This window comes from Amphiura filiformis, unplaced genomic scaffold (assembly GCF_039555335.1).
Source record: "Amphiura filiformis unplaced genomic scaffold, Afil_fr2py scaffold_597, whole genome shotgun sequence".
Classification (NCBI taxonomy): Eukaryota; Metazoa; Echinodermata; class Ophiuroidea; order Amphilepidida; family Amphiuridae; genus Amphiura; species Amphiura filiformis.
Genome location: NW_027306061.1, coordinates 1067748 through 1094782, shown reverse-complemented (window position 1 = coordinate 1094782; position 27035 = coordinate 1067748). Strand labels below are relative to the sequence as shown.

The 27035-nt window shown below is 38.6% G+C and overlaps 3 protein-coding genes across 3 annotated transcripts in view; 2 read left to right on the top strand and 1 right to left on the bottom strand.

Annotated features, from left to right (window-relative positions):
* LOC140145747 (centriolin-like) overlaps positions 1-27035 on the bottom strand; it is a 112123-nt gene that overhangs the window by 83755 nt on the left and 1333 nt on the right. Inside the window, exons 2-8 of the mRNA XM_072167424.1 lie at positions 22508-22662; positions 21333-21463; positions 18941-19213; positions 16363-16549; positions 15365-15558; positions 14871-14996; positions 13771-14002 (exon numbers count right to left, since the gene is read on the bottom strand). Coding sequence (XP_072023525.1) covers positions 13771-14002; positions 14871-14996; positions 15365-15558; positions 16363-16549; positions 18941-19213; positions 21333-21463; positions 22508-22640 — 1276 coding nt within the window. The 5' untranslated portion in view covers positions 22641-22662. The remainder of the gene's footprint in view (positions 1-13770; positions 14003-14870; positions 14997-15364; positions 15559-16362; positions 16550-18940; positions 19214-21332; positions 21464-22507; positions 22663-27035) is intronic.
* LOC140145749 (uncharacterized) lies at positions 1507-3472 on the top strand. Its single transcript, XM_072167425.1, has one exon. The coding sequence runs from the start codon at positions 1517-1519 to the stop codon at positions 3470-3472; it is 1956 nt and encodes a 651-aa protein (XP_072023526.1). The 5' UTR covers positions 1507-1516.
* LOC140145739 (uncharacterized) lies at positions 5903-10319 on the top strand. Its single transcript, XM_072167418.1, has 2 exons — positions 5903-6103; positions 8290-10319. The coding sequence occupies exon 2, from the start codon at positions 8311-8313 to the stop codon at positions 10246-10248; it is 1938 nt and encodes a 645-aa protein (XP_072023519.1). The 5' UTR covers positions 5903-6103; positions 8290-8310; the 3' UTR covers positions 10249-10319.

Sequence of the window (27035 nt, the reverse complement as noted above, 5' to 3'; positions counted from 1 at the left end):
ATTTTGTGGGCTGCTGAGAAGGGGGAATAATTCTATTATTTCTCATACACTTTGCTGCCTTTATCTTGATAGGATTGCTTTTTAGGACTATTAATTTTTTTATTATCTTTGAAAAAGACTCATGAATGTTCAACCATAAATCCTCCAACTTTCCTGTCATTTAATGAAATGCAACTCTTTGTCATTATGATACTCAAAGGCCAAATAGCGCAGAAAAGGGGTATTTTTTCACCAGTAGCAAGGACTGAAATTGGCAAAATCGTGTATACATTTAATTTGCACTGTCCGCGAAATTTGTCTGAAATCAGCAAAATAGGTGGTATTTAATATGCACTGTCCACAACATTTGAATGAAAGGGGTACTTGGGAAAATCCGGTCATTTTATATCAGTATTTAGTGTCATTGAAAGGGGTGTTTGAAATTCTAGTCATTGAAAACCACAAAAAAGGGGTTGGTTTTTGGCCAAATTTTGTCCTCGATTTTGCATGAAAAAGGGGGTAAATTTGATGAAAAATCATTGCAAAGGGGGTCTTTGAACGATTTGGTAACTCTCATGGTTACCAACTTTGTGTTGAGTTGGAGGGGGGCTAGGGCTGATTGCTCCCTCCCCATGGGTTTGAGCAGGCCTCCAGCCAGGATTTTTTGTGGGGTGCAGAATTTCCAAAATGTGGACCTTATTCCAAAATAAATTTGCTTACATGCAAAAAGTGCACTTAACTCCCTAAAACTTTATCTTTTTCTAGATATTTGTTTTAATTTGTCTTTCTAATTTGGACAATACTCCCTGGCTCCAGGGGCCAGGGAATCAACTTAAATTTTGATAAGGGATGTGCAGTGCGGAGTGCCAAAATTTGGGTCACTACACTTTTTGGGGTTGTGGACTCTTCCAAAAGGGGTTGCACGACTTGCTAGGATACAAAATACATCTTATAGTGCACTAAAATGTAGGGTACCATCACATTGATCATGTAACCCCCTTTGACCCATTTTAGCATTAAAACTGAAATTTTTTGCACGCTTTGAACACATTTGTCCAGCAAAGGTCATTCTGGCAGCCGGTCAGCGGAACGACCTGGAAATTGTTCCCCTTTAGAAATTTTGCTTGGTAAGCTACTTATAAGTTGGAAAGTAACAGTATTTGAATTATGCTGTGGATCGTGCCAAATATTTCTTATGAAATTTGGGTCACAGGAAAAAAAGTTTGGGTAGCCCTGGTATAGACAATCACATTCCATCATTATCAATTTGATGAACTATTATTCTCACTGAAAGGATACACTTCACAATTACTTGTTTTCGTATTAGGGTTTAGGGTTAAAGTTGTGGTAGAATATTCAGAACCTACTGTGGGTAGTTATTGAAGTCAGGATTAAGATAAGGGTTGGGAAAAGTAAAGAAAAAGAATTAGGTTGTGAAGTTTCAAACATATACATCAATATTCAAATGTTAAATGTTTGTTTTCCACTGCAGATACTATAACCCCAATCCTTGCCAATTTCACATCAAGTCGTCATCATGTTACGATCCTCACTCAAGTCGAAATCCAAACCAACAATCATCGAATATGAAGACCTCACCATGTGCGGCATCTGCTTATCAACCATAGAAGATCCCAAAGCTCTTCCGTGTCTTCACTCATTCTGCTTGAAATGTCTACGCAACATCTCCGATATCAAAGCTGGTATGGTCATCTGCCCTCTCTGCAAAGAGGCAACCGCTATCCCACCAGAGGGCGTTACCGGATTCAGAGATAACTTCTTTATAATCAAACTCAAGGAGAGACGATCCATCCACAAGAATCAAGACAAGAAGATGACGTGTGTTTGTTGTGTGATGCCAGCTTGTAATATAGTAGCTCGTTGCATTCACTGCAATGGGTTTCTATGTCAGAGTTGCGTCAATCTTCATGGGACTCTGTCTCCTCTTAAACCACACACCTTGATCGCTTTAGATCAGTTACAGTATGTCAAGCTTGATATCGGCAACAAAGTCAAAGACGAATGTTGTAAGAAACATAAAGATCAAGCCTTGCGATGGTATTGCACGAAATGTGAGATTCCGATCTGTCGCGACTGCACAGTGATGGAGCACAGGCATTCGCAGCATGATTACGTATCTATAGAAAGCGTGCATAAAGGCCAACTTGAGGATATCAAAAAATTGGAAGTGGTGTGCGAAGGAATCGTCCAGCACGTTGATGCAGCCATCGAAGATGTCGACAAAGTGAAACTGTCGCTAGAATCTGCTCTTGAATTAGCTAATAGAAAGTTAGAAGAGTCTGCTGATGCTGCAAGACAGCAGTTTCTGAAGGTTTTAGAGACGAATCACAAAATAGCATCGGAGAAGCTTCGAGCTATCGAGACGGAGAGATTCGACAAGATCGATGACTGCAAGTCTAATCTGAAAAACTTACAAGCAAAACTTTATAACGCTTTGGAGATGGCGAACCAGGTGATTCGCTCCGGTTCGCAGCACGATGTCGCAGCGAATTACGCCACATTGACATCTACGCTGAAACAGTTACAAGATGTAAGACCGGTGCCGATACGAAAGAGCCTCAGCAAAGTCACGTTTCGACCTAATAACCGTAAAATCGTACAGGAGATTGATCTGGGTGTGGTGGTAGAAGGAACTGGGATCAAGAAAGGGAAATGGGTGTTAGAGAAACAAGTTGGAAAACACGGACAAGGCAAGCTTACTTCTGCTTGGGGCGTTGCTGCAGGAAGATACGGTGATATAGTAGTCACCTGCTATAATGGATCACAAGTTAAAATCTATAACAGCTCTGGCGATTACAAACTAAGCCTTGACACAAAGCAAGGATTGCTACTTGGCAAATCCTCGTATCCGTCAAACGCCGTGGTCACCTCTGACGGTCACTACTATTTGACCGACCAGACAGCTTATGTCAAAGTTTATAGCTCGGATGGTAAATACATGAAAGAGTTTCCAAGCAAGTCGCCTAATAACACCTCTTCCGATATAGACGATGCTAGTCTGTACGGCTTAGCACTTGACAAAGAGGGATATCTACTCGTTGGGAGCAATCAAAAATACATCAGTAAGCATAAGCAAGATGGCTCTCATGTTTGCACCCTCAAAGTTGACATCCCACCCTGGTTCATAGCAGTGGGATCTGAAAACATAATCATCAGTACCAACTTGAAGAACGCCGGTGTGCTGGTATTAGACAACGACGGTAACCTCATACGCAGCCTCAATGCTCCCAAGCATGCCAAGTCTTGGCATCCTTTAGGCATCTGCTGTAGTGAAGATGATATCGTCTACATCAGTAGCTACGATGCTCATGATAAAGGTGGTATTTATACCTTCACAGTGGATGGGGAGTATTTGGGCTGTGTTACCATGGATGTGTCCCATGCTGAGGGACTAGCGTTGATTGGAGCTGATGAGAACAGATTGGCAGTGGCCCAGTACGGACATCCTGTCAAGATATTTTGCCTTAAATAAATCTAAATAATAACTGATTAGAATAGACACAAAGTCAAAGAATTAAATCAAATACTGGAACTTACATTTATTGCAACTTGCTACGTTGCGTCTGAAACCATCAGACTTCATCAGGCAACTGACTCGCTGATGGTTTCAGACGCAACGTAGCAAGTTGCAATAAATGTAAGTTCCAGTATTTGATTTAATTCAAAACTTTGTGATTTTAACGACTGGATGACTGAGAATATTCACTATTTTGATTAGAATAGAGGTTATCCGTGTTCTATAAGCTGCATATCCTATCAACGACTGCTATACCTTGTTTAGGACTTTCAAAAGAAGTACCTGTATGTGCCACCATGACTGTTTCAAAATAGCCCACCAAGAGTCATGCAGGTAACTCTGAGGTCATGCATTGAATTGTTTTGAATGAGGAATACTACGGGAATCAGCATTTTTTGTTAGAAGTCACACATGAGTAAAGTGGATAACCTCTATAGGGAAAATTGTTTATATTGAAATTTAGACCTTTTTGCAAAGACCTTTCGCACTGCCCGATTTGGTGCAGTTTACATACATAGCGTAAACATGAAGTTTGATTAGCTAAGTGAATCACATCAATCAGCAACAATCACATCAGCACCTCCTTTGCCGAACAATCTGCGTAGCATCGTGTGACGCAGGCGTGAACTATACTAGTTCATTTTACGCGATCGTTCGGGCAGTGTGAAAGGTCTTTACAAAATAGTGTAGTCCCCAAATGTAAAAGTAATGCAAGATCACATGTTTTCTGCACATATACTGTGCCAATAAAGTATCCTTACAGTTGGAAAAATAATCACAATTTCAAAACTGAACAATATTGGGGTTTTTTAATATTGAGTTTTAAATTAAAGCCAAACGCATAAATTAGTCATTCACCAATCTCAAACGAGATGTCTAGTCTGTGGAGTTTCGAATAGGCCAGTTTGTCACTTTTAAAACTGGACATTCGTCTAATCAAATGCTTGTAACTTTGCTTCTTGAAGTCACATTGGATTCAATGTGGTGTCAGAATGTGCAGGATTAGATAGTGCATCTATTACAAAAAACAAATTTACCCCAATATTGTTCAGTTTTGAAATTGTGATTCTTTTTCCAAGTGTAAGGATACTTTATTGGCGTAGTATATTACAAATCATGGGCTTTTCCAGTTGAAATCAATACACCCCTATGCAAGACAATGACCTTAATCATCCACACAGGAAGTATAAATTTCAAATGGGGTTACCTGATTGGATGACTCCGTTTGAAATCTACACCCCCTGTGTGGGAGATTGCGGCCATGTCTTCCATATGGGTTATATGTGAATTTTAACTGAAATAGCCCATTCAGCAAATATTTTCTTTTGGCTGGTTAACTTCAGTTTTGAAAACCTGCACTTTTTCAAGTTCTGCAAAAATGGTTGTTCAGAAAATTGTTGAATGACTGAACCAAAAACATCATAATTCCTTCATATTTCTATAAACATGATAAATGTTTTTGGACACAATTTCTTATTTGGACACATTTCTTATGTTTCCTGCATTTTTACACAACTTTTTTTTGTTAACTTCTTTCTCCGCTTTCTACATTCTTTTCTTCTCTATCTTAAACTTTATTTCTTTTCCTTCCTCTTACTTGCAGGGGGGTACTGAAGTTTGGTTTGGTTAGGGGTGTGCCGCTGGGAATTTGAAAGTGGACCCATCAATATACCAATTTTTCAAGAAATTTGGACCCATCGATATACCAAAACAAACTTAATTTTTATAACTCTTCCCCAAATATTTGGGGAAATTAAAAAATTAAGGAAAAAAGTCCAGAAAATTTTGAAAAAAGGACTATTTACATTTACCAAAATTGGCTTAGAAAAAGGGTCATTGATATACCAAAGGGCCAAAAATGCTACCCATGTTTGTGGCACATCCCTGTGTGGTCATTTGTATTGAGTACCCTCCCCCTTCTTACTTATCATTGTTTTTTTCACTCTTCCCCTTTCTTTTATTAACTTGGTTTAACTTGTTTATAATAATAATAGAGTTAGTAATTTAGAATTTAGTGATGCATTTATACATTACACATCTATTCAATTAAATCAATAATCAATACTCCCCCTGAGGGAGTTCAGTTGTAACCTAACAATATTGTGGAGGTCCAATAAGAGATTCTATTACTGCTATTGATTTCCCTGGTACTAAGATAAAAGTGTTGCTATAGTGTTGCCTAGTAGCCCAATTGGGTGATATATGGTCATTTTATGTCTGAGAACCCAATTGTTATAAGAGAAAATTACATATTTTTTTCAAACTTGAGCCCAATACAATTTATTCTTTTTCATCCCATAAAAACTTAAAGTTCACGAACAAATTTGGAAATTTGTTTGGCATTTTTATCCCACAATTTGGGCTTCATTTTTGGCAACCCTGACAGTCTAATCTACTGGGTTACAAGTTGCTACACTTGTAAGTTGTAAAGTGGTGTTTATTAAACATGTTTAAGTATCTTGGTGTTTGAATATCTACAGCTCTGTGATCAGTTTCTGCGGCAGTGAAGGGAAAACAGCTCATTTGAGCTATTTGTACAATTTCTATTTGAGCCAGAATTTGGTGTGGATTATGTCAACTTAAAAGGTATTTATAATTTATAATTTTTTGTCTGTTAGGTTATGTTTGTCTACGTATTATGTGCAGTGCATAGTGATTTTCATCACTCCAGTGTACTTTTGTACTGTTTTTGTGGGTTCTGGAATTGGCAATTTTTGGCCATCAAACTTTGCCTGTTTTTAGGCCTACATTGGTTGTTTGGTTTTTCATGCCTGCTTATGTGCACAGTGATTGTCATCACTTGTTCTAGTGCACTTTTTCTTCTAATGCCTATTTGTCCCCACTACGTACATGTACTGTCTAGTCTGTATTTTACTTGTTCCCCCACATCAAGTTGGTGTACCTTGTTGTTGTTTTTTTCCAGTTATTTATAATTGGTTAACAGATGGAATACATTAATGTTGTATATTCTGAATGGATCTACACACAAATATAATTATTATTTGATTGTCATTTCTGATGTGATCAAGCAAAATGAGTCTGATAAGTGATATACCACATTTATTTCTAATTTTTTAATAGTAGTACTTTTTTTACTTAAATTTCACTGAAAACCAATGTTTCCATCACCTTTTGTTAGCAAGTTATTGAAATGATAGTCAACACAAACACAGAAGGATTGCAATACTTCCATTCAGAGCAGTCAAGTTAGCTTGATCGATAAGGTGTTCAACTATGGTGCAAAAGGTTGCGGCTTCGAACCCTGGCGGTGGTTAGTATGCTCCAATGTAAAAATTTAGTCGAAATTCCCCTGGACAAGGACTTACTGCTAATTGTCTCATTGTAACCTACCTGCCCAAAACTTGGGAGGCTGATCCTGGCTGTGAAGGTCAATTGTGTAATGTCTAGGGTGTGCGCTTCTTCGATTTAAGTCTGTGTTATTGTTTAAAGGTTTGTGGAATGATATGGGACCACAGTGGTCAGCGACAACCTGTAAAATGTGCTCAGGCTTGTGGATCAATGTCTAGGCATTGTGCCTGTGTGTATCGCACTATAAATCACTGCCCTGTTTTGTTTTTACCGGCACACTTCTCCTCACTTGCAAACTAAACATTTCCAACTTCTGACTCACTTTGCTTGATCACATCACATTTGACCAATGACCATGCAACAGTAATCAAAATAGTAGTAATTTTAATGTGCCATTTTAATACACTGGGCAATGCAGGTAATTGAATTTGACTGAGTTTTAATTTCTGTTAAATATGTGAAAAGGTTTAGCCATTGTAGTCAAATGTGAAAAAGCTTAATTCTCAGGTAATGATTTAACTTTCAAAATGTCTGGGAAAATGTGAAATTTACAAAAGAGGCTTTTTTAATCATGTTTTTATTTAGTTTTTTTTTCCACTTTTGAATCTTGCTTTTTAATAGCAGATTTGTTTCACTATCTTCATTATACACAATGTACATGTAATTTGTAAATAAACCACAATATGCACTTGTAACATACTTGCATGGTTTAAGTAATGAATCTGTGGTGATAAACGGTAATGTTGCCGCCAAAGTAGTAAATGAATCAAACTCATATTCTATCGAAATATTGATATCAAGTCGGTCTTACATATTGGTGTCAAAATTAAAATTAAAGTCATTAAACATATCACTAATCAATTTACAACAATATGAACAACACTGTTTTGCAATTGTACATGATATAGATAAACCAGAATAAAGCATGCTGCTGTATTTATTTTCATAATTTGTCTTTACTCTGTTTACAAACTACTCATGTTTGCCATATTCTTACATACATAAAATTGGGCTATTCCATTTAAAAACAAATCTAATTGAAACTCACCCTCCCTCTGTGGAAGAATCAGGTTGAATCTTTCACAAAGAGTGTATGAAATTCAAATGGAGCTGCCTAATGTGTTCATTCTATTTGAAATTACTGGGGTAGTGTGGAATTTAAATGGAATAGCCCATTCCCAGTGTGACATTTAACAATTTATACTACAGTATGTTTAATTTCAATTTAACTACTACAGTATTTTAAATACTGTAGTATAAATAGCTAAAGTTTGGTTGTAATAGGATATACATGTATGAGACCAAAAAGCCTTACATAATTGTTGACGGACACACTGACGGACGGACACAAGACTTGTGATGCCGTAAAATCTTTTCCTTTGGATGATCTAACATTTTATAACAGCTAAAAAGGGATAAGAATATAATTAATCAATTATTTCCTGATGGTTTCTTTGCTACAGATATCTTGAACGACATTTAAGATGGAGCGCTCCAAATCTTTCATCGAAGAGGAAGACCTCACCAAATGTGGCATCTGCCTATTGACAATTGAGACACCCAAAGCACTTCCCTGCCTTCACACCTTCTGTCTATCATGCCTGCAAGAATTGGTCAAAGAAAACCCTGAGAAGATCTCCTGTACACTCTGCCATGAAGAAGTTACAGTACCATCCAATGGAGCTGATGGTTTCAGGAACAATTTCTTTGTTGAGAAATTGAAGGAGAGAAAAGCCATCTGGGAGATGAAGCAGAAAGATGTGAATTTATCTTGCTCGTGTTGCGGAGCTATGGAATGTGAAACGGTAGCTCACTGCTCAGATTGTAAAGGATTTCTCTGTTCCAAATGCACTGATCTACATGATAGTATCGCACCATTAAGGAATCATAGGGTGTTCACAGTCAAAGAGCTGAGGTCTGGAAAAGTTGATGTTGGCAAAGACATGAAGGAAGAGTACTGTTATGAACACAAAGATCAACTGTTGAGATTCTTCTGCAATACTTGCGGTATCCCAATCTGCCGTGACTGTACCGTGTTAGAGCACAGCCGTCCTGAACATAACTATGTACATCTGGAGAATGTCACAGATGGTCAGATGGCAGAGATCAAGCAGCTGGTTGACAACTGCAAAGATGTTGTCATGCACGCAGATTCAGCACTGGAGAAGTCAGATAGAGTCAAAACTGATTTAAAAGCTGCTCTTAATAAGGCACAGGGGATGCTGTGGAGAGCTACTGAATATGCAAAGGCTCAGTTGTTGGAGAACTTGCAAGACAGTCACAATGCACTTTCACGTAGTCTGCGAAATCTTGAGAACGCAAGATGCGGTAAGATTGAAACCGAACAAACAAACCTGCTGAATTTAAAAGCAAAACTACACAACGCTATGGAGATGGCAACCCAAGTAGTCAAATCAGGATCTAAACATGATTTGGCATTGTCCTACACTGCTCTAGCTAAAACTCTTGACGAACTACAACACACATTTATCATTCCCATGAATGAATCATTGAGCGAAGTGGAATTCAGACGGGACAAAACACCGCAACCCGAGATATCGCTTGGCTACATCCGCGAGAGCAAGAAAGGATGTTGGATCTTGGAGAGAGAAATTGGTGTTGATGGAGAAGGCAAGATTCGCGGAGGACGAGGAGTTACTGTGAGCCCTACAGGAGAAACCATTGTTACGGATCAGGACAGCCAAAAAGTCCATGTGTATGACTCGGATGGGGACTTCAAATTCAGCATTGATACCACCGCTGGTTTGAAACCAGGACAGACATCTAAACCCTGGGATGTTGCTGTAAGCACAGATGACCAATTCTTTGTCACAGATCAAACTCCATACGTCAAGATCTTCACCCCAGACGGTGAACACCTTCGTCAATTTCACGTCAAATCAACAGACAACATCACTTCCGTAGCAATGGATTCGCAATTACGAGGCATCGTCATCGACAGGAAAGGCTACCTCCTGGTTGGAAACTCTACTCATAAGTATGTCAGCAAGCATACTTTAGATGGCACACAAGTCTCCTGCATGAAAGTGACTCTACAGCCAAACTTTCTTGCGACCACACCCGAGAACCAGCTCATCATCAGCCCTTCCTCGCCTAACCCTGGTGTCCAACTGTGGGACGACACCGGGGAACCGCTCATCACGATTAACGCTCCTCCAGGTGTGGAGTCCTGGTATCCATGGGGGATATGTTGCAGCGATGACGATATCATCTACATCAACAGTTACGATACTAGATACAAGGGTGGTGTGTATAGTTTTACGGTCAAAGGGCAATACTTGGGATGCGTCACCAATGCTGTGACATGCGCTGAAGGCCTAGCTATAGCGGGAAATGATGACAATAGACTGCTGGTAGCTCAGTATAATGGTAACCCTGTCAAGATATTCTGCCAAAAATGATTTGGTCAACTGAATGACATTCTGCTTGTATACAGATCACACTGACAAAACTGACAAATATTGTATTATTTCTAATTAGTACCCTTCGATAAGGGAACAAAACATCAGATACATGAAGTCATATAAATATAACCATGACCATAATTTGACCATAATGAAACCCGGAATTTGGTCAAAATAACATTGATGTTGTTCTTTTTGAAAGCATCTATAAGGAACATAATCAATACAAAATGTTGAACCCCCTCCCCACTGAAGTTACATTGTAGTTTTGTTTCAGAGCTTCATCAATGATCAATCTTTTGGCTTGTTACCTACTTAAACCCACATTCCAGATCTATATTTTGTACAAATTATTTTCCTCACTATTCCATGAATTGATCAATGACTATAAATGCATATTTCTTTTGATAATAATGATGTTTTGTCAGGAATTAGGTCAAGTAATTCTATCAAGATTTGATATTTTTCTGACCTTTGACATGAAAATTCCGACTAATTCATTGTGGAGGTTTGGGAAAGTGTAGTTCAGCAGTGACAAATTTCTGAGCAGGACTTCAATGCATTACATAAGTGCCCCTCCTCTTCCTTGTACATGCACTTCTTTGCATGAATTTGTTCAAAAATCAAAATTAAATAACAAAGTTACAAATGTTCATTCTTAAGTTTTGGGGTTTTTGTTATCATGAACTACAGCATATAATGTGATTTTCATAACATACATGTAGCAATAAGTAACTAAGGGCTCATATTGAAATTCCCTTACACAGGAAGGTGTGCGCCATCCTGCAGCTTTCCTGTGCTAACCTTCTTTTATTAAAATCCTGGGCAGGGTGTATCACTGATGCATATAATCCATCCGTTTTATGACCGAGCTTTCCTGAGGCGCGCGCTTAGCGAGGGGAATACAAATTGATTCCAGGACCCACTTTATTTTGAGCACTTTTGTCCAGCCTTAATGTGAGCAATCATGTTTTAAATCATTTGTAGACTTCCTACATGGCTCTCATTTATTATGGGTGAAAAGTTCACATCCACTTAAAGTCCCATGTTCACAACATCAATTTCCTATCGAAATGGAGAAACAGTTGACAGGTGGTGTACATGTACATAGATGGACCAACTATGCCTGGTTGGACTACTATTTTCAACACCTGTCTTTTCCAAGTATACTGCACCAAGAAAGTATCCTTTCAGTTGGAAAAATAATCACAATTTCAAAGCTGAACCATATTGGGGTAACTTTGTTTTTTAATAGATGCACTATCTAATCCGGCACATTTTAACACCCCATTGAAATCAATGTGACTAGAAGAAGCAAAGTTACAAGCACTTGATGAGACGAAGGTCCCGTTTTAAAAGTGACACACTGGCCTATTCAAAACTCTCCGGACTAGACATCTGGTTTGAGAGTGGTAAATGGCTAATTTGTGTGTGCCTTTAATTTAAAACAAAAGAAAACTGAAACAAAAGAGTTGGCAAATAAAATGCATGTTATGAAAAGTACAGAGATGTGAAAACTGAAATAAATAAGGCTTCATTGAAGAAACTGTGTAGTCTCTTTGTTGCGCTTGTTGGGATCTTTTTGCTCCTTGTATAGGGCAATTTGTCACTTTTAAAACTGGACCTTCGTCTATTCAATTGCTTGTAACTTTACTTCTTGAGGTAACATTGGATTCAATGTGGTGTCATAATGTGCAGGAGTAGATAGTGCATCTATTGTAAAAACAAATTTACCACAATATGGTTCAGTTTTGAAATTGTGATTATTTTTCCAAGTGTAAGGCTACTTTCTTGGTGCAGTATATTATATGTAACTTTTAAGATATGTAATTACCCCCATGTACAATCAAAAACATTGTATGAACTAAAAAAGTAATGATGATGGGTGCAAGAATAAAGACTTTTTTGTTATGTTGTTCATTTACACTTTTGTTTAAGTCTTTCAATGTTGTTGTTATTATATTATTTAAGGAACAAAACAGTGGTTGTAAACAGACAGAGATAATATGACACCATGGTGGCCAAATTTGAAATTGAGATAAAGGCAACAATATGGAGTAAAGTAAAGTTAGACCTGGTCTAAGTTTAATTTAGTCCCAGGAGAAAGGATATTTTCCTGTAATGTAATGTAACAGGATTAACTACCATAGCAACAGGTCAAAACAATTTTTTAATATATCGCCCTGCACTACAAGCAGGTTGCACTCATCACCTGTGTTTGCCTGCAATCAAAGATTGAATACAATACCGCTCTTTTCAAAGATACTTATCTTACAGGTGCAATTGATCCAGGTCTTTATCCCTGTTCTTTGACATCTATGGTTCAATGCAGAGGTACCTAGTGCAGTGTGATATATTCAAAAATTGTTTGACCTATTGCTATGGTAGTTAATCCTGCTAAATCATAACTTCTAGGTGACATTGAGGTTTACAAAAAAAAGTAAGCAACTGATTTTGGAAATCTCTTCCACAGGGAGAGTATGAAATTTCAAATGGAATGAACACATTAGCAGCTCTATTTGAAACTCACCCTCTCTCTCTGGAAGATTCAGGTTGAATCTTTCTCTGAAGATGTATGAAATTCAAATGGAGCTGCTAATGTGTTAATTCCATTTGAAAGTCATACCCCCCCCCCCCCCTGTGGAAGATATTTCCAAAATCAGAGGAGTGCGGATTTCAAATGGAATAGTCCAATATGCTTGGGTATCAGCACACGACCATTTCACGGAACTGTCCAGTATCTGACTTTAAGCTCATGGTCCCAGCAAAATACAGAGGCTGCGCATACCTGCCACGCAAAGAACAATGAAAACTTCAAACCAAATGTGAGGTATGACCAGGGTCTTAGCTAGCCACCCGTCTGGCCATCATTTTAGACGGGGAGTTTGCTCCTGGGACGGGCAAAATTAATGCCTTTGGCAGATGCTATATTATAAATTGTATGTTTTGAGAAGCTAATTGACCTTTTTAGTAGACCAGATTTGTATAACAAGGCCATTATAAGCACACATTTGAACACTTTGAACCCCCAATGGGCTATAGATGTTTGGTAAATGTTTTAAAGGTCAAATTAGGACAGGCAATTTTATTCAAATGACAGGCAACCCTCAATTTCTAGCTAAGACCCTGGGTATGACATCATAATGTCACCTCATCGATTTCCATGAGTGTCCACGAGAAAGATTCCAGGCTCTGTCCTGTAACACTTCAGTAAGAGCGTTAACAAACATGCACACACAATGGGCTATTCCATTTAAAATCCACACTACCCCTGTGGAAGATTTAGCTAAAGTCTTCAACAGATGGGGTAAGAGTTTCGGATAATTGGATAACTTCCATTTGAAAAACTCACTCCAATTGTGAAAGATATAGGTAAAACCATAATACAGGGGGAGTATGGGTTTCAAAATGATTAACTCTGACCTATTACATTAGAAAAACATACTCCCCTGTGGAAGATATTTCCAAAATCTTCAACAGAGGTAGTGTGGATTTTAAATGGAATAGTCCAATGCTTACCTTTAGCAATCTGTTTCTGTTTAGATGCCAACTGATCATCCAAGACTCCGTGCATCTGTTGTTGAATCTGCGGGTCCGGGCGTCCATTCCTGGTATCCGTATGATCCCCTCCCATCCGTGTCGTCGTTTTGCCCTGCGCTCCTGGTAGGACAAAGTGTTGTCCTGCGTACTGATTACGCTTGTAACTCGCCCTGCCAAGGTAGGCGCTCTCCTCTGTCCCGCCTTCTTCAATCTGAATTTGGGTCAGAGAAACAAACATGTTGAACTAATCAGACTAGAGTAAACATTGGAAAATTGAAAATCAAATGTGGCATTTTTATTTTATTTTTTATTATTGCCATCATGGCTATTATTGCAGGACAGAGTACAAAGATGAGCCCCAATAGTGCTGTAGCTCAATTGTTTCTATTTAAATATTCATATACTTTAAGGTTCCCACAGGTAATTATGTACTCTGGTACCCGATTGAATTTTCAAGCGGGAATCTGGGTACACAAAAATGCAAAATCAGCCAGGGACACATTGAACTGGCATGCACTGCTAGCTGTTCAATAGAAGCAAAAGTAATTCACCTTTTTGGAAAATCCCATAAGCCTTTGCGAGAACTCGTCATTTGATGCCACACCGATCTGCACCGATGCACACATCATTTATCGAACATCGTAACTCCACATTGCAAGTCGGCGTGACGGCAAGTGACGAGTTCTCAGGTGTACTCGCACAGGCTTATGGGATTTACTGAAAAGGTGAATTAAAACACACAACTTTATCCAGCTTCGAAAAAAACACCTTTTTTTTAATAGCATAAGCGTGACTAACATTATGCTTTTATCTCTGCTTTACAAGGTCTATTAACTTCTTTTTTCTTCAATTTTTGTAACAAAAAAATTCTTGAATCGCATAACCTGTTACTAAGATTTTGACCCGGGAAGGCCAACGACGGGCGGGTACTTGGGTACCCGGGAATTGGTGAGAACCCGTACACAATAGATATTCAACTGTCACAAGGTCATAGTCCAAAGTCACAACTACCACATAAAGTTGTGACTACAACTATTGTAATCAATTAAGTCAAGCAACTCTAATCAAAAGTATCTTACCTCCAGAGTATCCGGGAAATATCCAAGTGGCTCAAATTTGGCATCTATCTTATGAAATGCCAGCTCTTGTTCCAGCTTATACTGCTTCTGACAGGCCTTGGTAAGCTCGGCTGTTTTTCTTTTCAACTATAAAGGAAAAGAACAATAGCATAGTTGAGGTTAGTCACCCTTATGCTTTCAAAAAATGCACAAAAAAAATCAGAGATTTGGCACTACCCCTGTGAAGATTTTGAAAATATCTTCCACAGGGGGAGTATGAATTTCAAATGGAATGAACACATTAGGCAGATACATTTCAAACTCACCCTCCTTCTGTGGAAGATTCAGGTTGAATCTTTCTCAGAGGGTGTATGAAATTCAAATGGAGCTGCCTAATGTGTCCATTCCATTTGAAATTCACACTCCCCCTGTGGAAGATATTGTCAAAATCTTCCACAGGGGTAGTGTGGATTTTAAATGGAATAGCCCATTGCTCATTTTTTCCTCAAACTCACCAAATCGTCCTTAGCTTGTAGCTCCTCTTCAAGTGTTTTCATTCTCTTCTTATCATCAGATTGTTTCTTCTTTATGTCCGCCATCTTTTCCTCCCTTTTCTTGGCTTCAACAAGAGACTTGTTATGGTTTTCTTCTAAGTTATGAAACTTCTTTTCCTCTCTTTCAAGCTGTCCTCCAAGGTTCTGAATCTCCTCTACAAAATTTTAAATTAAAGAAACGCAAGATTTAAAATATCATAAAATGTTTACAGTAGTAGATACTGTTTATATTATTGTTTATGTTTACTTTGTGCTATTCCAGTTGAAATCTATACACCCCCTATGGAAGACATGTAGTTAATCTTCCACACAGGAGGTGTATATTTCAAATGGGTTTACCCAAATGGGTGACTCCATTTGAAAGTCACACTCCCTGTGTGGGAGATTAAGTTCATATCTTCCATAGGGAGTGTATCGATTTCAACTGGAATATCCTATTGGTTGCTTTTGTATAGTGGTTGGTGTCTTTATTTTTAACTTCCAGCTCTCAGACAAAACTTAAAAGGATCACAACTGCCATCTATTTTACTAGCTAACATTTGAGGAAAAAATATACAGGACATGTTTTCCATTTTCCTTCGCAAATGGACTTATTGGCTTCTTAAAATGGATGCAAAGCAACTCAAAATATACATCAGAGTCAATCAACCATAATTGTGACGGAGGACGATACAAGTTACCACCAGTTTGCAACTCAGTTTTGAGGTCAAGTGCCCAAAATGTCACTGAACCCCACCCTGCCAGTTTCCTGATGAAAGTCAAAGTTGAGACCAAACAGTTTAGGTACATCAACAATTGTGTCAAAGTCAAAGTTTAAAAAACTAAATTACCACACAGAAGAACTTTCATTCCAAAATTCAAAATTTCTTTAAACTTCTTTGTGTAAGGTGTAGAATATGAATTTAGATGGTACAAATATGTCGTCCAAATAAACTACATTAATATCAAAATATTATTACCTTGAGCAAATCTAGTCTCTGCATCATGCCTTTCTTTGTCCACTACCACCACACCATCCAGCAATTCTAGACCGCGCAAATGGAATATGGCGTAGAGACGGTAATGAGGTAGATCACATATTGGGTTGCCAGCAATGGCCAAGTCGGTTAGATCTTGAAGATGGCGCAGACGGAATACATCATTCAGCTGGAGGAAGGGATAACAATAGCATGACATTTATATAACAGCTGATATAATTGAAGACCAAATTAAAAAGACTAGTTTGCAACTGACGTCAGGGGAAAGGCGCAACGTGATTGGTTGCTGACCTGCGCAGTATAGTATTTTTGGTCTGGTTGACAGGACGTCATACACAAACTAGTCATTTTCATTCGGTCTTAAATTATAATAGAGTATTTATAACAAACTATGATCTTTTTAATCTTATTGATAGTCTTGTTAAAACTAAGGCTGGCATTTTCGGGCGGGCATGCGGGTACCAAAATTCAATGCATTTTGATATCATTAATAGAGTATGACATGAAAACAAAGTATGAATTTTCATATTAAAAACACAAAACTCAATTTTTTTTTTTTTTTTTTTTTTTTTTTAGGTCAACCATGAATGATCCTAGCATTTAGGTCTAGGTCCACCGACACTACAAAACCGAAAAAATAAAAAACTTTTGACAGTTCTGTAAGCCCAAGTTAGAAAACGAATTAAAGTACATGTAGGACTTAAATGCTCACATGAGACAAATTATATAGCTGTCCGATTCACACAAGAATGTATGTGAGAGATTAATGTCATGTCTTCCATAGGGGGTGTATGGATTTAACCTGGAACAGCCCAAAAGGGTTGCCAGCTCAAAACATGGGTCCCAAGATTACCCAGACAAAAGATGTGACATATGACACAGTTTTTACATGCAGCGGGGATAACTTTAAAGTAAATTCAGAGATGCCACTTGCTTGTTGAAAAAAAAAAACAGGAAGTTGGGAAGCGTAGCCACTCATTCATTGCCAAAAAAATCCAGAATTCTTGGCTAAATATGGCAAAAATCAGGAATCAGTGACATCTCTGAGTAATGGGGTCACATAACACTGGTATATATAATACATACAAAAAAGTATATCACTTCAAACAAAAGTGATTTCATAAAGACACAAAAAATAAATTACAAAATAAACATGTTGATTGATGGAGAATTTTGTTCTGCATATTTTACTACCTCATTCAGCACGATGCGACTTTATTCCCCATGCTATAAGCATTTGAATGACAACAGGTAGTGTTTCAAAAGTATCAAATTTTGATATTTCCTAAATAAAGCAAAAAAAAAAAAAGTTGTTTGCTTGCCCTCGTCCGACCGACCGTCTTGGCAGTCCCGACCGTAGAACTTTTTTTTTTGAAAAATTTTTTTTTTTTGCGATTTTCCAAAAATTGCATGTATTTTTCGTCTGAAAAACCGATGATTTAAAAGAAACGTTGTAAAATACCATATCCTGCATGTTTACGTGTACAGCTGTACCTGACTGTCGGGTTCCGCAATTTCGTATACCACCTCAGCGTCTAAGCTCTAATACAATTTGGTATCCACCTGCACATTTCGGACGGCGCATCTAGGGATGAGTTTATTTACAGGCAAAATATAACCGTGCATATCGTGCACGAATGGATACAATATAGCAGATGTTAAAATATGGCAAAAGTAGATAAAATTTGAAAACAGTTGTACCAGATATTCATTTCTTGTTTATAAATATTTAGATTTATGATATTTGTTTGTATCGATTAGGAAGTAACATTGCACTATTTTTTTCAACATGTTTGTTGAGGCTACTTTTATTAAGAGCACAAATCGCTCGGTATAAATATGATTTCACTTTAAACATGGCGGACACAACACAAGTAGCGCTAGCTGTACAGGTGAAGCAAGGGACCGAACACGCTGATTAATATGATAGTTTTGAAAAGCAGAAAACACTACATGTAGGAGAATTGTACACTTCATTAAACGTAGGCCTACATGTAGAAGAGCTACAATTGTTTAAGGTGCAAGTGGCGAGCACAGATGCTGGACCATGGCGTGATGTTGCTGCTACGGAAATGCTTGAACCATTAATTGCATTCGCCGATTCGGTATTCGCCATGTCTGTTTCTGGGGAAGCGGAAAAAAAAAAAAAAAAACTTTTCCCGACCGACCAACCCAATTTTTAAAATCCATTCGAGGGCAAGCAAACAATTTTTTTTTTTTTGGCCTCAGGGCGAGTCCGTGGGAAATTCCTGTTGCCTTTTGTAACAGGCCAATTATAACATGATAGACTAAGTAACATGCCACCCTGTGTTCTGTGTACTTTGAGGGAAAAGTCAATGTAAATTTTGTCACTTTTGCAATGGTTATCTTTTTTCATTCAAAGTGGTACAAGTTGAGTGAATAAAGTTGCATCATGCTAAATGGGGTATCACAGTACAAATTCTCCATCAATCAACCACTTTAGTTGTAAATTTAGTTTTAGTGTCATTATGAAATCACATTTGATTTTTAAGTGTAAAGCTCCTTATTGTGAGCATGCAGTATATCTTTGTATACTTACAGAAAACAGCATGTTGCCTGTGATATGTAACACTCTAAGTGCCCTCAGCTTCTTTCCCACCCATGCTGGAATCACCTCAATCAGATTATCACTCAGGTTCAACCTCTGCAAATTCACCAGTGTTTCTAGACCTTCGATCTTCTCGATGCGATTGCAGCTCAGATCCAAGTCTCGTATTTTGGTGAGTCTATCAAGGTGTTCAATCTTGGAGATCTGGTTGTAGGCTAGACACAGGACTTGGATCCGTGTGAATGGCTCAAGGTTTTCGATGAACTGTACAAAAGAAATTTCATACACAATATTATTAAAAATCTCTTTCTTAATAGCAAATGATGTCATTGATTAAAAAAGTTCGTGAAAACTGAAAGCGAGGCTAAAAATAGTGCATACTTTTTGTTTCTTTTCATGGCCACTGAAGCAAATGCAATGCCATTGCCTGGCCAGTGAATATGCAAGCCCGGGTATGCAAGTAATTTTGGTAACTTTTTTGTCTAAGCATTGGTACACTTCCACAGTATAACAGCTATAATAACATGTTGGGGTTTCAAACAGTGTGTAGTCTGCACTCTAGGTCAGTCTGAGCTCACCTCTAAAAATGTAAGTGTGTGTGGGGAGGGGTAGATTATGTGTGTTTGAGGACACAACTGGATACACTCCGATAACAATGGGCACACCAGCTGCAGACATCCTTGGTCCCTTCACCCTACCATTGTATTGCAAACAACGTAAACTATGTCTCGTTTGCTAACATAGGGCCAGGTCTCAGTTGGATAGTAAAACTTAAGGTTTCAGCTGAAACTAGATGGACCGCAGTTCTCGGATGTCGTGGTTTTCAACGCACAGTGTCGACCATGATGCCTCCTGCCTCCACCAAAGGGAGTGATGTGGAATTCACAAGTTGATACAAAGCTTCAAGCCTAAAAGAGGAGACTGAATTTGACCTTAGATGACACCTGGATGACCCAAAAACGACCTTTCAATGACTCCTGGGTGACCCCGGATGACCCCAAAATGACCCCCAAAAATGTGGCTCTAAATGTTGACTGTACCCACCAAGTTTCATGCCCATATAGTAGTTTATACTAATTTGACCTCAGATGACCCCTGGTGACCCCAAAATGACCTTCCACAAATTTTGCTCTAAATGTTAACTGTACCCACCAAGTTTCATGCCCATACAATCGTTTTTACTAATTTGACCTCAGATGACCCCTGGTGACCCCAAAATGACCTTCCAAAAAATTGGTTCTAAATGTTGACTGTACCCACTAAGTTTCATGCCCATACGACAGTTTTTACTAATTTGACCTCAGATGACCCCTGGATGACCTCAGATGACCCTGAAATGACCTTCCAAAAATTTGGCTCTGAATATTGACTGTACCCACCAAATTTCATGCCCATACGACAGTTTTTACTAATTTGACCTCAGATGACCCCTGGGTGACCCTGGATGACCCCAAAATGACCTTCCAAAAATTAGGCTCTGAATGTTGACTGTACCGACCAAGTTTCATGGCCATATGACTATTTTTGCTAATTTGACCTCAGATGACCCCTGCATGACCTCAGGAGACCTTGACCCACTAACCAATATAAACTTGTTCTGTCTGGGGTCAAGATGCACCCACCCACCAAGTTTGAGGAATGCGACCCCAGTCTCCGAGAAAAGAGGTAAATTAGGAAAATGGGCCCTCTGACCTCAAATGACCTTTTACCTCAGTATATGACCTTGAACCTCACCCAAAAAAAAGTAGCCAGAGTTTTTGACCATGACCCACCTATCCTGAAAATCTGAAGTCAATCCGCCCATCCATGCCCGAGATATCGCATCCGGACGGAAGCACGGACATTACAAAAACAGTATGCCTCGCGGTGGAGGCATAAAAAGTCCTCATTAAGAAAGGTCCAAGTTTAATAATGGTCCTCTGTAGGAAAATCCGTCCTCGTTGATGTTTGCCATTTTTACAAGGAGGGAGTATGTGGGTATAGATCTGCGTGTGTGGGAGGGGGTCTCTGTGGGGAGGAAACCACAGGAACCACAAAGAAGTGCCACATACGTGTACACTGTTGGTGAATTCATTGCATTGATGGCAGTGGGCTATTCCATTTAAAATCCATACCACCCCTGTGTAAGATTTTGGAAATATCTGCCACGGGGGAGTATGAATTTCAGATGGAATGAGCACTTTAGGCAGTTCCATTTGAATTTCATATACCTACTGAGAAAGCTTCAACCTGAGTCTTCTCTTGAGGAATGAAGAGTTTCAAATGGAACTGCTAATGCATTCATTCCATTTGAAATTCATACTCCCCCTGTGGAAGATATTTCGAAAATCTTCCACAGGGGTAGTGTGAGTTTTAAATGGAATAGCCAATTTGTAATACTGACCTGTATTTTCTTTCCATCTTCCTTACTGAGTGTCAGGTTGACAGTCGTTACTTCAATGGGTGCATCTTTGCCGGTAAGTTTCAGCACCATCTCCTTACTGATATATCTTGCTAATGCTTTGCGGCTGGAATCTGTACAAATAAATCACATCAGATTACTCTTATGATGAATATGCATTATGTGAAGCAAAATTATGAATAATTTGAAATACAGGGTCTTAAAGTTGAGCTGAATTATATGAGCTGGTTGCGACTTCATAATGATTAGTCATATTCCACAGCAGTTGATTGGAGTATCCCATTTTGTTTTGCAGTACGATAATAGAACTGTACATGCCATTGAAAATGTACACAAAATCCCTTATTTCAACTTTCAATTACTCACTGACACTTATTGAAATACCCTACCACGTTTTCACACAGAAAGAAGGCAGGATTCCCCTCGCTAAGCGCGCGCCTCAGGAAAGCTTGGTCATAAAACAGATGGATTATATGCATCAGTGATACACCCTGCCCAGGATTTTAACAAAAGAAGGCTAGCACAGTAAAGCTGCAGGATGGTGCACACCTTCCTGTGTAAGGGAATTTCAATATGAGCCCTTAAATCAGGGGTGCTTAGACAAGTTTGTTTGAAAAAATGTGACCCCTAGAGTAAAGTATTGTGAAACTATCCATAGGTAAATAGTACACTGCAATGCATGATAGTCCCTTCAGCTGCTGTGACACTATACATAAATCAAAGGGATTACATTGCTTTCCCTGCTTTCTTATCATGCTATACCAATAAGGTGTATTGCTGATATGGATTGATAGGCAAAATATGAAGCATGCTGGGAATAAATAGGGCTCAAATTTGGCATTGCGGGTGATGAATTTGATAGCTTTTGAGCCCTTTTCATTTTCAGCATATATATCGTCATCGTATTTGCCTAACAATTGCTAAAATCAATGCACCTTATGGCATAATAGTCCTATGTTCATAATCTCAAAGTGCTTTTGCAATATTAACTAAGTCACATATACTGTACACATGTACTGATAATGATCATTACATGGTCTTTGAAACAACAGGTTTCAATTCTTTTTTTCCTTGTCCATCTACTTTTAGCTTACAGGCCCATTTGGCTCCGTCAAATTGAACATCAATTTGCAATACACCTGTATATGTTCTCTCACCTGATTTCTTGGTTCCATTTTGAGAAGGATTTGGCAACTTCCTTACTCCTTTTTTGGTGCTGCCTTGACACTTGACCCAACAGGCTTCACCTTCGATCCAGTACTTAAATTTGAGCGTCTCATATTGACACATTACCAATGCATTTCATAGAAACCTGAAAAAAAGAAGGGATGGATAATGGGATAAGTGTTTAAACAATAAGATTGTGGGTTCAGAACCAGAAAACCTTAACTCAATTTTTGGTCATTTTGAGATTCAGAGTAAAAAGCGACCATACATATTCGCCTGCACATTTACTGTCTGGAACCAGACATATATTGAGAGCAGGTCTCTTATTTTATTCCTTGCCCCTTGAAAACGTTTTCTTTTGTCTTTTTGAAATGTTGGATTTTTAACTTTGTTTAATATGTTTTGTGTTACACCCCCATTGGATGTTGTGTCATATTTTCCCTGTTTTTAAAAATATAAATATAGTTACTACAACTTGACTGGAGTACTTACATGTACACTGTACATCATGATCATGTACATAAACAACTGATTGGAAGCTAGAGCTCTTTTTTTTGACATGACTGAATGGAAATGATTCCCTCGGTCGGACATCCGGAAACATTGTCCCCTTTGCACAAGCATGCGCATAAAATAGAAGACCGAATTAAAAAGACTAGTTTGCGTCTGACGTCAGGGCAAAGGAGCGACGTCATTGGTTGCTGACCTGTGCAGTAGGCCTACGATATTTTTGGTCTGGTTGTCAGGACGTCATGTATACGCAAACTAGTCATTTTAATTCGGTCTTCAATTATATAATTGAAGACAGAGCTAGAGTGTATAAAAAGACTAGTTTGCGTCTGACGTCACTGTCAATCAAATTCTCTACAATCCTTGGTTAATAGCGCGTACAAGGAATGATTTATCTAGTGCCGATCGGAGAAAAGGAATAGCAGTAAATCATAAATGGCAAAAAATTACGTACTTTTACAAGGCAAAAAGCTACTTAGGCATTGTTGACATGGTGCCTTCGTGAAAGAAAGTTTCCTACTATAAAGGCCTAACTTTTGAGATGGTTTGTATGTTTGAAGGACTTGAAGGTGCAAAATTAACAATAAGTAGGTATCCCAGGCAAACCTTAGTTAACACATTTGCTAGTCAGCGAAATTCGCGAAACAAAGCCAAAACTGAAAACCTTTTTTTCATAGCACTTTCTGTAGCAAAGTTACATCTTGTCAAAGACTGACTTTCATCAAAAAGATTCAGCTAGCAAAATTCCCCAAAACGGCATTTCGGGGGTGTTTCTAGATCTTAGTCTCATTATGGTAGCAGCTTTTTTAATGGAACTGCTATCAAAATCCTCTAAAATTCCATGTGCGATTGTCTTATCACCATAAAAATCATATATTTGGGTCAAGTGAAGTATAGAAAACATATTTATGTAGGTTTCCTTCTTCGCCAGTTGTTTTAAATTTCTATGTAAATATGCATTGACATTTTCGGCGAATTTGGCTGGCTAGCAAATGTGTTAACTAAGGTTTGCCTGGGATACCTATATCATCATGATCATATCATCACAACACTTCACTTGTAAACAAAGTCCATGCTCGAGTTTGATTGACAGATGACGTCAGACGCAAATTAGTCTTCAGGGTCTTTTTATCTTTGTCTTCCATTATAGCAACCAGCTCGAGGGAACACACAAACTCTGATTTTACAAGGCAAACCTTTACTTTAGGGTTAAATTACATGTAATAGCTGCCTTTTGCACTGGTTAGGGTTATAACACTGTACTTCCACAAGGCAGCTATAACATACATAAGAATAAAACCCCTAAAGTAAAGAAACGCTGGCTTTTCCCCCGGGGGGGGGGCACTTCCATGACAGATATGCATCATGTGCCTCGGGATATACCCCCTTTTTCAAACCGGCTTGTACCCAATGACCCCCTTTTTGTGTTATGGTCCTACCTATTACCCAATGACCCCCTTTAAAAAAAATTCATGTACTCAATGACCCTCTTTTTCTATTTCCTGCAATACCCAATGATCCCCCTTTTAATTCCCAAATTTAGGTGGTATTTGTGTTCTCCTCCAGAAATAATGAGACTTTTCACATTTCCAAGGTGGCCAAGTTGTTTTTACGCAGTTTGGCACTTATTTATGTGTACTTAATGATACTCTTTTGGCAATCCTGTACTCAATGACTCCCATTTTACTTTTTGTTACCCCAATGACCATCCTTTTTCAAAGTTTCATACGGAATGACCCCATTTATATTCAGGTTGTGTACTGAATGACCCCATATTTTTGTAATTGTACATTTGACCTGAATGCCCCCTACTTTTAACATGGCCGAGGCACACCCCTGCCATTTCAGATAGGGAGTGCCCCCCCCCCACGGGGCTTTTCCCTCCTGTGTGACATCAGCCCGACCAAGAGAATTGCAGCGCAGCAGCCTGCATATGCCCAGCGAGGTCACGTCACACCGACCTGAACTCCCAATAACTTTCGTAAGCGACAGACAAATTGCAGGAAAGCGTGCCAATTTAATAAGCTTCCTGTAATATCTATTGCACATAACGTACGAAGTCACAAACTTATAAACTTCAATATGCACTTCAAATACAGCAGACCAGCTGTTAATTATTACCGATCATCCTGTAGAATAACTTACATAATCTTCAATTTCATGGAATCCCGTTGCTCAGAATTGCAAATGTCATTTTTATCTGTCAAATCCGCTGTGTATGTGCTCAGAGATTTTATGATATGCTCCATAAATCACAGGTGTGAAACTGACTTTATACCACTCGCTCGCTTTTAAAGCTAGCAGAAAAGCGAAGCCTCTGGCTACCTCGTGGCATTACGTCATCATGGACGTGTACAAAATTTCCGATGGGCGCCTTATTTATTTGTAACCCATTTTGTGATTGGTTGCAAACTGAACACCATTCATCGCAATCGTAAGCCAATCAATGAAGGCGACGGCCTTTTACGGTATGAATTAATGTGACCCGCCAGTAAAGTACGTCTAACCTGATTGGTTTACAAAATAATTGGATATTTGCTAAGCCAGTCAGCGTGCTCGATGCTTAACAACCTGGTCGTAGAGGTTTTTTTTTTTTTTAATAGGTCACCCCGGTCATCCGGGTACTTATTTTACATGACGCTACAGTCGGCTACACTTACGCTTTTCAATCCACAATAGATCGTGCAGCTGAGCGACTACTTGAAGACTTGTAGCAGAGCTCATTCAGTTGTTTACATTCTGTTTTGACCTCGAATCAAGAAAATTTCTCGGCCGATTTCGGTAAAATAAAGGTTAAATACTTGGCAAAAATTGCATTTTATGTGAAGCTGAACACATGAACATGTAGAGGAGAGTCTTTATTTTTGTTGTTGGCTGGAGGCCCCGTGTCGAGAAGTTATAGAAATTGTAGTATTTTGGCCGATTTGAAAAGGGACAAACCACAGAAAACTACAAATTTGACTTCTGAATCGGATTTGTTGTCAACGGAGGTCAACGGCTTGTGACGTCACTCCGGGGTCACCTATAGGCGAATTCACATGGTGATCCAGCGATCGAGTATAGGGCCCTATAAATTCAGCATGACTTCTGCTTTAACAGGTGCACAATAACAATACGTGGACACAATCAGTGACATTTACACAATGCAATAATGAATTATTTATGACATGGGCTGGATTTTACGATCGAGGTAAGGTTTTCGGCCTGTCCCTGCGTGAATATTGTTACTTTTCAGCATCAAAGATACTTGCGATGACCAGTTTTTTGCGGACACTTTGATCACAGGTAACTTTTATAGGTCATAGGGTAGAAACGATAGTTGTACAATTGTACGAAAATATACATTTTGTTATAGGCCTAAAATGTTTACAAAAGTATTCAGTTGTTCGACGTATATACAGCCTGCAGTAGCTCGAGATACTCTAGCTAAAATACAGGTTTACATTTACTATCTTACATTATCTTGCTGTATTTCAGCTAGAGCTCCAAACGACAAGCTTCCGGGTTTTTTTTGGAGAACAATACTGTTACGTAAGATGAAGAAGAAACCCGCCTCGGAGCCCGCCCTACTCATTATTTCATTGTACTTATTGCAATTTGCCTCACACATTACGTAATCAACACAAAGCTTTTGTGAGGATTAGTGAGTGGATAAGAAATTGACAGTGGAGGATACGAAGGACACGCCGATTGTTAGTTGTCAATCATGAATTGCCGCAACGTATTAATATTTTACTGCATGGCATTCCGCAAACACCAAGACAAATTATGCCGTATTTTTCAAAAGATCATATAGGTATGCTAGGTGAATTCAAATTTGCCATCAAACTGCATCATTTTATATATCAAATCAAAGCCCTTGAGTAAACAAAGCCAAAGCTGAAAACCATTTTTTCATAGCACTTTCCGTAGCAAAGTTACATCTTGTCAAAGATTGACTTTCATCAAAAAGTTTCAGCTAGCAAAATTCCCCAAAACGGCATTTCGGGGGTGTTTCTAGATCTTAGT

Bases quoted from the DNA above. Each gene is read 5' to 3' on its own strand.
- LOC140145749 (XM_072167425.1), top strand. From the start codon at position 1,517: ATGTTACGATCCTCACTCAAGTCGAAATCCAAACCAACAATCATCGAA.
- LOC140145739 (XM_072167418.1), top strand. From the start codon at position 8,311: ATGGAGCGCTCCAAATCTTTCATCGAAGAGGAAGACCTCACCAAATGT.